Source organism: Chelon labrosus (assembly GCF_963514085.1).
Source record: "Chelon labrosus genome assembly, chromosome: 22".
In the NCBI taxonomy this organism is placed as follows: Eukaryota; Metazoa; Chordata; class Actinopteri; order Mugiliformes; family Mugilidae; genus Chelon; species Chelon labrosus.
In genome coordinates, this window is record NC_140355.1 from 16,455,127 (window position 1) to 16,467,599 (window position 12,473).

At 39.4% G+C, this 12,473-nt stretch overlaps 1 protein-coding gene across 1 annotated transcript in view; it reads left to right on the forward strand.

Annotated features, from left to right (window-relative positions):
• The window catches only part of csgalnact1a (chondroitin sulfate N-acetylgalactosaminyltransferase 1a), a 28,590-nt gene extending 18,602 nt beyond the window's left edge, over window positions 1-9,988 (forward strand). Inside the window, exons 5-8 of the mRNA XM_084572366.1 lie at window positions 5,736-5,914; window positions 6,384-6,478; window positions 6,677-6,758; window positions 7,957-9,988. Of these exons, the coding sequence (XP_084428492.1) occupies window positions 5,736-5,914; window positions 6,384-6,478; window positions 6,677-6,758; window positions 7,957-8,252 (652 nt within the window). The 3' untranslated portion in view covers window positions 8,253-9,988. The remainder of the gene's footprint in view (window positions 1-5,735; window positions 5,915-6,383; window positions 6,479-6,676; window positions 6,759-7,956) is intronic.
• Window positions 9,989-12,473: the final 2,485 nt, after the last annotated feature.

A 12,473-nucleotide genomic window follows, 5' to 3' on the forward strand; every position in this document is an offset into this window, starting at 1 on the left:
GATTCATTTTGGAAGGTTTTAAATCACTGAAACACTGGACAAAATGAAATTTGATACGATAATGGTGCTGGATGAAAAACAAATGGATAAAAAAAAAAACACAAACAAATCCTCACATTTGTGAAGTTGTATTAGGATTAATCAAATCATATTTTAAACTAATTGCCAGATGCTCTCACATTCGTGCAAATCCAAGTCTTTTTTGTTCTGTTCTAATTTAACACTAAAAAACTAATCCAGACCCAAATTACATCTTTAATTACTATATTTCAGCTGCTAGTACACACACACACACACACACACACACACACACACTTCTGTTTATTCACAAATAAATCAATATCTGTTCGCAGCAGCGATGCTATCATTAGCTGCACTGCACTTCCAGCTAATTAAGTTTGCCTCCAGAAACAAGTTCAGTTTGTGTTTGATCACAAATAACATCTAGCTATTTGTCTGTTTTTCTAAAATCTCATTACAGCCAATTTCCCTGCTTTAAGTAGCACAGTGTCCAATTAAAACAATAATATTAATCCACATGACCATCAACAGTCAGTATAAACAACTTGAGATGAAGTTCCCACTAGCATAACAAGATCTAAATTGTCCTGGATCTCCACCAATTTTCTAGCCCCTGTAGGATTTAAATGAGATAATTTACAAACATATATCCAAAGACAAACCAGTCCTACTGTATCAAAAGCTAAAACCAAAAGAATAAAGATGACAGAAGGCAATGCTTCAGAAAATCAAGGCCTCAGTCTTCAGGCTTTCTGCCAGACACCAGGGATCTTGTTTAAAATAGAAAGAATCAGCTCCTCTACTTTCAAATATATCTCATACACATCATCCACATTTCAAAGCCTGCTCTCAGACTGAAACCATTGGGAGGCATGTAAGTTTCTGAGCTCTACATGCTCGAGAATAATGACTCAAAACAATGCCAGATAGAGAGGAGGAGAAACAGAGAGGGAGACGGACGGAAATTGTGCGTAAGGGAGGGCGAAGAGTGAGTGATCTGTTCTACGGAGATAGCAGTCGATACATATGAATAATTACTGTGTTTCAGACTCAGAGGGGAGACGGCGGCTCAGGGGAAAACTGTGGGAGAGGAAGCTGGAGGAGAGGTGTAAAGATAAGAAGGGAGTGATGAAGTAACTTACAGACTTTCCGTGGGTGGAAGAGGCGTGTCAGCAAGGATTATGTTGGGAACTGGACAATGATAAAAGAGATCGGGAATTTGGACGAAGACTCAAACGATGAGCTCACTCTGTCACTCGTCCAACTACAAGTTTTATGTTGTAGCGACTCACCTTTCCTAATTTGGGGACCTTTCATTCAGTTCACAGACGGGTCAACAGTTCTCTGAAGCCCGTCCGGAAGCGAGAGGGATAACAATAATTTGATTGAGCGAAGACTGAGAGTGGATGAAATGATATCTTAATCATAGGTGGGTTTGAAAGCTGCCCAATATTCATTCCGAAGGGATCATGTGCGTTTACAGATAGCTAATTCAGAGCCATGCTGCAAATTACTCTGCGTTATTAACTTTTGCTGTCATGCCCGAGGGTTCAGCTGCAGAGCAATTACCACGTTTTCTATAGCTTGCATTTACCTTTCCATTAGATGCATAAATTGCCTGTTCCCCAGTTGCTATATTGTGCACAGTTGTCCAGAGAGGATATCACAACATCTCTTGTTCTGCAGATGGATTACAGACAATCAGATAATTGTCTGCATCAGACAGTGTTCGCTGCACAATTGCGAGCAGTTAAGCCGTTTTAGTTGAAAAGTAGCAGTTGCAATGAGTCTGCAAGGCTAGTTTTGCAGATGTTAGATATTGACTATGTTTATAGATGGCATCATGACATCAACCGTAGGATTCCTCAAAAGTGTCTTTGAAGCTCAGTGTGGACGGCAGGTGTAGAGCTGCGTCACGTGGGAGGTGGCCAGATGTCACTCAAAGCTCCCCCACACCTTTTTCTTCTTGACTTTAAGGCTTGATGCAATTCACACAGGTGAGCTGCATGAAAATTCCTCCACTGTACAATAGCCGTGAATGGGAAAATCAGCAACAACATGTTTATTTCTGCTATAAAGTTGAGCATTTGAAGGCAGCCTCGGGTGGATTTGAGGAACTGCAGTTTTTGACATTGGCTTCATTTGTCAGCACCCAGCATTCCCACATGAGCACTTGGCATCTTGGTTGATGTTGAAGACATAGTTTGCATTGATTAAATGAGTAAAAACAATGGCTGCCAGGGGTGGAATAAAAAAAAATAAAAATAAAAATCAGATTGATTATAAATATGGGCACTTAAGAACTGCTTTCCTTCTTCATCACTGCTATGTCCTGCTTGGTGTTTGGTTATTAACCTAAGTGTTTCACAAGTTGAACTTCTGACCTGAGGAGGATGCGATGACACACCAAGTGATTGTTATCCAGAACAAAACCTGAATGTTACACCAGATTACATGGAAACCCTGATTGTTAAGTCACTAAAAACCTCATTATCATCCTTAATGAGAAGTCTAGGATTACCAAAATCAGTAAGATTCATTCATTTCTGTACAAAACTTGGCAATCCGTCCAATAGTCCATACTGATACTTCAGTTTGGACTTAAGTGGACCATAGCAAGTATCCTTCAGTGGTATCTTTAAGTGTTGAGAATAAAAAGGAGCCTGAATATGGGCACATGCAAGGAGCTTCGATTTAAGACCGTATTCAGCAAGCTCCGTGTTTGCAGTCAGTCATCCTCCCCCTGTCCTGGGCAGAACTAACAGGATGAGACACAACAGGATAGCTCTTTATAGGCCCCTCGCTCTGACACAATTTCAACAATTTAGCTGCTACTAGGTACCAGCCATCACGCCCACAGTAAACAAATTGACTATTTTAGGCTATAAAAGAAAAAGGGGCTGATGCGTGTGGGTTAGAAGGAGGAAAGGAGCAGGACATAAAAAGTAATTTAGAGAACAAGGATTTTGCTGATTAAGGGGACTTTTCCACTTGACACACAATAGTAACACACACACATCCATATTTTTCAGCCTTCACTGAGGAAACACACACACACACGTAATGTCTGCAAGCTTTATTTAAACAGCCAATGCACTCAGACGACCCCACACGCAAGATATATCGATAAGAAAACATTATGACCATGAACCAGTGATTTATTATTTATTGTAGACTACTAAGTGTAAATAGGCGCAGGAAACAGTTAGCCTAGCTTAGCATAATGACTGGAAACGGGAGTACAGCCAACAGCTTTGGCTCTGTCCAAGGAAAAAGCTGCCCATTTGCACCGATAAAGCTAATTACGTTGTTGTATCTTGTTATTTTGTCCTTTGGAAAAGCAAAACGTAACAACAACGTAACCTAGGAGCTTTCTGTCTTTAAGCAGCAGCATGTTCTGGTATATCTCACAACCCCTAATAATGTCCTCTCCATCCGTATATCGATGAGGAATATTAACTTTTAAGATCTATTTGCTTCAATTCAGTTTTTCTTCAAAGTGAAATCCATTAAAGGCTCCAGTGGAAATTATGGGGTGTCATTGTTTAGGACTCACACCACAAAATGTTCTGTTTGACATTTTGGGGGAATATACTTGAGAGCTGCATGAGAATATTTATACCTCTACAACTACACACACACGCTCAGTTCAGTTAACACAAATGTTCAAACTCCATCTCATTTACTTGTATTTTTTGTTTTTTGTATAGATGAATTTATACATTGGTAATCGGCAAGCTTTAGGACATACCGAGCCATCTTCCATCGCTGGGCTGTTGGTGCGAGTCTGTGGTCTACATGTGGTGTGTTCGAGTGCAAATTTGCAGCCCACACACAGACACCATGAGGTGACGTCAGAGCCGGCTTTTGTTGTCGGTAGTTAGTTCTTAGATGTTGGTTTGGGGTGTCCATACCTATACGCGTGCTGGTTAGCAAATTTTTATAGATGCTAGCAGTTTATAGTTGATGAGTAGGTGACTCCAGGCGTGCATTTGACGACATTTGCGTGCCGAAAGTTTCAAATGTGTCTTCTATCTCGGTCAAAGGTGGATTTCATACCTTTCTCTGGTTCCCAGTGTTTCTGCTAAGTTGTGCTAACCTCCTGCTATCGGCTGCATTTTCCTAATAATAAAATCACATCAGTGTTTTCTCATATTTACTTATTGAGTCACCGAGACGCTGCTTCACAAATTTCTCTTGAACTCTAACAAATGAGCTTCCTGTCCCATTAAAGCCCAGACTGAAACAACATGTAGCTGGTGTTGTAGGAACATCACTTGAGACACACACAGCTATTGTTCTTTACCATCTGTGGACAGTTTAGTGCCAGCGGGTGGGTCCTCCTCTCCTGGGACTCTGTACAGACAGTAAAACAGGCTCACTCTGTTTTGATTCACAAACTGTAGACAGACATGGAGACTCTGGGCACTGACTAATCCGACTGACTGACAACACATAAGAAAACACGGATAGTTAGATTTGAGTCTGAAAATGTAACTTTCCGTTTGGGTGGGCTGCCCTCAGACATTTTTGGGACATGAAGCGATTGTTTTTTACCAGCCCGGCAGAGTTGTGATTCACATAGAAAAATAAGATGCTTCTAACCAGCGTCATGGCTGTGTTTTTCCGGGATGTGGGCCTGTTCAAGATCAAGAGGTTTCATTATGTCTTATTTATGTGAGAGGCTGAAAGGATGGGGGCAAGACAAGAGCTTTCTGCAGCAACACACACGAATAAATATGTTGATACACACCATTCACAACCACACAGCTGAGATGGAAACGTGGAGAGCAATCTGCCTCAGGCAAAATGTTTCCTCTGGTCATCTTAGTTTCCTTTAACAAAGCTGTGTGTCTGCCTCTGTCTACGTGCCATCTGTGTCCACCAAACAACACACGAATGAAGGAGGATGTTTGATCCTCTGCTTTCAGACATGTGAACCATTTCCTCTGTCCAAAGTTGATGTAAGCGCGCGTGTGTGTGTGTGAGCAAGCGTATTTGTCTGTGTGTGCTCGTGCATGAGTAAAGGATTAGTCACTTACCGTGTGAATTGTTATGGTTAAGGAAAAAACCCACAGCTGTGTGCATCTGGAACCAGCTGCTTCACCATGGCCTTGAAAAAGCACAGAGGATGGAGGAAGTTTTTCTTCTAGTGTGCTTAATTTTTGCTTCCACTTAATGCCCGATGAAAATCAGAGTGGGAGGAGTGGGAGATTACGCTGATGTGAACTTAATCTTTGAGTGTAGTAAAGTCCTAAAGGCACAAAAGGAAGGAAACAGGATTAAAAATGCACAGAAGGCTATTTATACCGCAAGATTTTTGCAAAAACGCAGGAGCCAACTACAGGCCCTCATCTTTTCATTTTCCACTGTATTGCACCTCAGCGGTGCATATTCCCAAACTAATTACCTGATTAAATTAAACTGCCACAAACTAATTGGCACCAAGTTGTAAAAGGAGATTAAAAAAATATGACTAAACAAAAATAATGATTTATAAATGCAGTTACAGTGCAGCAATAAGTTGCACAGAAGAGTTTTATTTTGATTTATTATGTCACCACCGTAATTAATACATATAATATTCACATAAAAGGATTAATATACTAGCCAAGAATAACAGTCAGTGTAAAATATCCAGATTCAGGAAAAGATCCTGTAACTGACTCCTGATTCTCTGACTAACCCCGCCGTTTGTCTCTGTGCATCTGAAGGGAGGCGAACTTTAAGAACTACACTCTTCTGCAGCTGGACGAGGAGTTTTCTCGGGGACGGGGTCTAGACGTCGGGGCCCGGGCTTGGAAGGGAGGCAACGTGCTGCTTTTCTTCTGCGACGTGGACATCTATTTCACAGCCGACTTCCTCAGCACCTGCCGACTCAACACGCAGCCCGGTGAGAAGTAGCACACAGTGAAACGAGATTATTCAACCTTTAGGACTGTCCTTTTCGCAGGTGTTCAAGTATCTGTGTGCAGATACTTGAGGAATTTTGAATACCAGCAACTCCACGGCTAGAGTTGCAGATATCTGTGGTTGAATTTCTACAAGTCTGGGATCCTTAAGTTATCTTTAACTGTGTTAAATTGTCTTATCTTGCCTGGGAGTCACATTTCATTGTGTAATATTGTGTTTCACATATTTAATTAAAGTTTAAAATAGGCATAAATACACTGCTTGGATGCAATGTAAATCTTTCCATCCGCTGAAAGGATGTACGGGACACCATCACAGATATCTTTGTAGAAACTCCAAAAATTAATGAGGGGTGACGAATGTTATATTGTTTCGCGGCACACACACACACATTCTCATAAAATCACAGCTGGATTGTCTGACACTGCTGCGTTTCCCCACCTCCTCAGGTAAAAAGGTGTTCTACCCGGTCTTATTCAGCCAGTACAACCCGACTCTGATCTATGGAAGTCCTGAGCACATCCCACCCGTGGAGCAGCAGCTGGTAATCAAACATATCTTCTCCCTTTACTGTTCCAAACACTGTGCCACTTGTGGAAAGCGTGCTGCCCAGTGTGGTGCTACATCGTGGAGAGGGTTTGAAATATTTCTCCTCTCCAGCTGTGTACAAAGTCTCCTGCGTGCGCTGAATTGACATATTTCTTTTTATAAGCTTCCTAAGACTCAGTTGTTTTTCCTGCAGGTGATCAAGAAAGACACGGGCTTCTGGAGGGATTTCGGTTTCGGCATGACCTGTCAATACAGGTCCGACTTCATCAACATAGGTAAATGTTATGGAACAGCAACAACATTCATGACACGACATGCACTGCACTCGTACCCATCACGAGGAATTCAGAAACAGTTGCTCTCGGGGGTTGATGATCAGTTTAGATGCGTTTCATAGCAAAGGATAAAAAATGTCTTGCTTCCCGAATGGTTACAAAAATATGCACGCTGTCATTCTAATGGTGCTACAGCTTAATGGGCATGAAAAACCTCCAGAACACAAATGGTTCAGTATTACATTACTCTTCTTAACCAGGAGGAGATTTTATTACAAATCTCTGCTTGAAACAGCTCTGAGCGGCAGCAGCATATATTAGCATATCTCATCGCCTCGTCTTCTCTCCATCTGTATAGTGGCCCAGGAATATTGGCTCTCGAGACGGATTTACATCAATTCAGTTTCCCTCCAAAGTGAAATCAATTAGGGGCTGCAGAGGAATTCAGAGAGTTTTATTGTACAAGTCCGAAACACACACACACACACACACACACACAGACACACACACACATACAGCAGGATGTAAATATTCTAGCTTGACTGTGATGAAGTGTGAAACTCAGCTCCAAGAAGAACAGGATGTGACACTGTTTTAAAAGAAACAGTGTCACATTAACACACAACTCTTTTGTCTGTGACTGTTTTGTTGCAGCCACCAACATCTTAGCTTAGCTGAGAAAAAAAAAGAGTGGTATCAGTCTTCTTACCTAACTCTTGACTAGAAATATGATTATGTTTTGCCAAAAATATTCCTTTAAAATCTTAGTTCAGTGGTGCACATGTGCTCTTCAATTCACCCAAAAAAAGTTTTTTAGGCCACACGAAAACAAACAAACAATTCCTCTGTTGTACTCAAATTTCTGGCTTATTGTTGTTTGGCCCTGGAGCTAGAGTTAAAAAAAGACAGAGACAGACGGCAAATCTAAATAAGACTGCAGGACACACAAAGTGTGAGCAAAAGCATGCGTGTGTGGTTCAGACGTCTGATGATGCAGGTTTAAACATGCCTGGTCAAAAAAAACGGTTTGTGCATTGAACAGCATGTCCAAAATGCCCTCATTGACAAACTAGACGATGATTATGATCACATACTGCTAACTCTAATCAGGATTCACAATCAACAATTTCCACATTACATAACAACATCCTGTGATGATAAAACAAAAGGTTTACATTATGTTCCTCTGTTCTCTTAGGTGGTTTTGACATTGACATCAAAGGCTGGGGTGGTGAAGATGTCCACCTCTACAGAAAGTACCTCCACAGCAACCTTCAAGTGGTTCGTGCACCATCGAGAGGCTTGTTCCACTTGTGGCACGAGAAGCACTGCGCTGACGAGCTCCCTCCAGACCAGTACCGCATGTGCATGCAGTCCAAGGCCATGAACGAGGCGTCACACGGCCAGCTGGGGATGCTCTTCTTCAGGCACGAGATCGAGGCTCACCTCCGCAAGCAGAAACAACAGCAGAACTCAAACCCCAAGAAGACATGAAGACTCAAAGCTGGTTGAATCACACTGACCTCGATGACTGCAATCAGTTAAAACACAGCAGGGGAATTCAGCTGATATGGACTTGCACTTGTTTGTTTAGATTTTAGATTTGAAGATATGATAAATACAAAGCCATGGCTAGAAGATAGTTAGCTTAGCTTAGCACATATACTGGAAACGAGAGGACACAATTAGTCTGGCTGTGATAAATAAAATCTGCCTACTAGTGCCTTTTAAGTTTGATAAGTTATAACTCTGATTCACACAACACTGGGCGATTTTTGGTTGAAATACACAAGTCAAAAAACTAAAGGAATTTTTGTTAACTTTTGGAAAGAGTCTTGCTAGTTGTTTCCCTCAGTCTCCAGCGTTTGTGCTTAAGCTAACTGCCTTCTGTCTGCCTCCTGCAGATAAGAGTAGTGCCAGTCATCTCCTCTGACTTTCATCTAACAAGCGAATGTGTCGCTCACACAGTGTCGAACTGTTCCTTTAATGAAAAATGTGAAGACTTTTTGCATTTTAAGGGCACAACATAACGTTGCATTTAACGAAATATGACTGGACTGCTTGAGGCATGCGTTTACACGACTGGAGCGAAGTGGAGCCTTGTTGGACATTATTCTGCAGCCCTCCTGAATACTTCACCCATAATTTAAGGTCATTCTAAGGCCTTTAGGAAGAAAATGTGGAGCCTAATATTGAATTGTGTGCCTTCTGTGAACCCTGTACACTGTCTCTTTTTGATGGCCAGTGAAAAGTCAACCTTCCTGCTGGTTTTATATGTAGGGAAACAGAGCCGCCTAGTGGACTGAATCTGAACAGCGTGATGGAGAACAATCAGTGAAGGATTCTTTCAAAGCCTGGAATGGCCTTGTAAAACATTTTTATATATATAAATTATTGATACGTAATCTTCATTCCTTTATGTGTGTTATTTTCTTTGTAAATGCCACAGGTTTTTATTTTACTTATTCCAGTTGTTGTTTCCTGGACAGTATTACGTGTCGGCTATTCAACTTTTTCAGTGAGGAGAGAGTGGCGTTGACTGAAAGAAAAACATGGCGTACATGAGATCCAGCCATCCATCTATCTTCTGTAACCGCTTATTCCCGTTAAGGGTCGCGGGGGTCTGCTGGAGCCTATCCCAGCTGTCATCGGGCGAGAGGCGGGGTACATACATGAGATCTTCTCTTGGTATTTGTCAGTAAAAGCGTATAAGATTTATGTATTTATGCCCCAAATGTAACTAAAGATAAGTTTATTTTTTAAGGTTTAATTTAAGATAAAACATACAAAAACAAGTAGACTATTATGTGGTTTTGTCACATAACTAATTTGTGGACGCATACAGTAACGTATAGATGATTCGCAAAGACGATGGCTTAACAGGTCAGAATGAGGCTTATTGAGTTCAGTGTTTTTAATTGCATATCTGTCAAAAGTGACTTGTGTCAAAAATATACTAACTTTAAAAGACACAGAGCAATCCACAGTGCAATAATCAAGACAAATGTGACATTACATGTGTTTGTGAGCAGTCACAGCTACTTAGATTCACCCATAAAGATTTTATTCTGTCTTGAAATCTTGTTCCAGCACTTCTTCAGTCAAATTGTGTTGACTGTTACTGTTTGCCATTGAAGCATTCCCTGAAACATCAGATGTCCTTCTGTAACTTTCATCTTATTTTGTTTACTTTATGTAAATACTATAAATAAACATATTTGAGCATTGTGTATATTTTATCACGGCATGCTTTTGTTTGTAAATGTTTTTTACTTCTTTCCGAACCTATTATGACATATCATAAAGAAATATAATGCATTTACTGTATATTTTTCATTAATCTTTTTGTGCTCAGAGGTGTGTTGGATAACAAACACACGGAGAACCAGATCTGGATAGTAGCCGATTTACTTTTTATTTATTTTTCCACAAAATGTTTTTTTGAAAAGGTAAATTCTCCACCTTTGTTCTTAGCCTTTTAAATGTCAATCAACAGTTTGTCAGGACGTTAAAGAGAACAATAGAAACCCACACACTGCTTTATTTCATGTCAAACCTCAGGTACCTTGACGCTAATTATCCCTTCTCTAAGCTGTGTGGGCTTATTTAAAGTTTCAAAATACTTTAAATTCGTATTGTGCTCTCCAAATAAATCTTTCATGACAGCATCATAAAAATATTATATATTTTTTTATTGATTTTATTGATAATTCAGTCTACTTCCTTGTTTACATTACCCACAATGCACTTTGCGCGCCAACGGTTAGGTTCAGGTGTGCTATGCTAGCGTCATATGTGCTAGCGGTAGCTGATGTCGCCGTTAGCTTCAAACCGACACAACAGGGATGGATAGCTGCTACATAAGTCCGGTGAGCTAAGTTTCTTTTTTTAAATCGGCTTTTTAAAATCGGATACAAGTTTTTATGTGAATTTAAGTAAAGACTCACGAAAAAATAATCACAAAAAAAAGTGAAAACACACTTGAATCGCAGCCCCTTCTCCAACAAACGTCAGTGTTCTATATTGAAATTTGTTAAAATATTAATATCTAATTATGCTAAAATATTAGATTTAATTTTACTTTGAACTTTTTACTTTTCAACGGTTTCCTAATTATATCTGAATTTAAGGCTGTGTGTCTCACAGACTGAGCTCACAAATCAAAAATGGAAAGGCTAATTTCCCAGTAGTGGAGGAATAAAATAAGAACAAGATACGTTTTCAAATTCCTACAGTAGTCCGTAAAATGCAATTAAAGTAACATGTGAGCAGCATTTTTAATGATTTGAGGTGAATATAGCAGAGCAGCTCATGTTGCTTCCACTTATGGATATCTGTAGGTTCCCTCTTTAACCTTCATTTACTTCATGGCTGTATCTCAAATTAAAAATAAATAAATAAATAAAAAAGCCTCTAATATACAATGTGTGTCTAAAAGACATTTTGCATTATAAAGCTTTAAATTCTAGCTTGTATTTTGTGTGGTTTTACTACAAAAATAAAAGTTCAGTATCTAAAATTGCGTACAAAATCTCTATGTATGCATTCTAATATAACAATCTATACTCTATAGTCTATATACACTATATTTTAGCTTTATGTAAGTTATGGTATTCAGGCTTTGTATAATATAAATGAGAGTTGTTGATTTGACTGTGTTTCCATTTTGAAGGCTGAGGTGTTTAGTACTTTTGAACTATATTGTATTGTACTGACACATGTTTCTATTATTCTGACAATCCCTTTTTAGTCAGTGGGCTAGGCTTAATTAAAGAAACAACTTTGTGTTTATTTCAATACAGATTAACAGCACCACAAACTACATTGTACATAATCATCAACAGTTGTAATACCCCTTTTCTAGTGTACATAATGAAGTGGCAAATGCCACAAAATGTCTAAATTTAAAAGACAGATTTCAGAAAAGGAAAGCTGCTAACTGTTAGACCTGTTATTTACCTCCAGATCTCTAGGTGGCGTCAGCGAGCTGACAACAGTGTCAGGTGTGTTGAGTGACCTTTGTCTGCTCCTGAACTTTACACAGTAGTTTATAAATGGATGAAATGTATAATTGTGTTGAGATCAAATTTAAAATAATTAGAACATAACAAACGTTTGAGGCTACTGTTTTATTTAAGTACTATTTTAATATCAAAGACTGTGAGTTGTGAGTTTACCACTCGTTTTATATAGCCACTGTAAAAAATGGTAGTTTTTCAAGAAAGATTAGTTTGGCTTTTATTTAGTTTTCAAAACACATTTATGTTATTGCCAAAACCTTCATGAGAGGTTTAGCCTTTTTATTTTAGCATTAAGTCTTGAAACATGGGGAAATCTGGCTAGCTCAGCCTAAAGCTGGCTAATAAAGGCACAAAACAACACATTATATATTATTAATGTAATGAAAAACCCAAATATAAAAAGAATATATACGTAAAAACACAGTGATTGCTTGCTAGCACAAATAAAATCAAATAAAAAATAAATCCTAATACAATCTATACCAATAGTTAAAAAATACATGAAAACAACTTCTGCGGTATATAACACGACAAAACTGACCAATTTAGGCTTTTTATCCGGCGTGACTACACTGTTAAGTGTTTGTTTTACCGCTCTGTCGGGATTACGTGAATGCAGCACGAGCAACTCGTTTTTCCGATAGTTCAAGTAGAACGCGAACGCGGCACCAGGCCTCTCTCTCTTCTTCGGCGC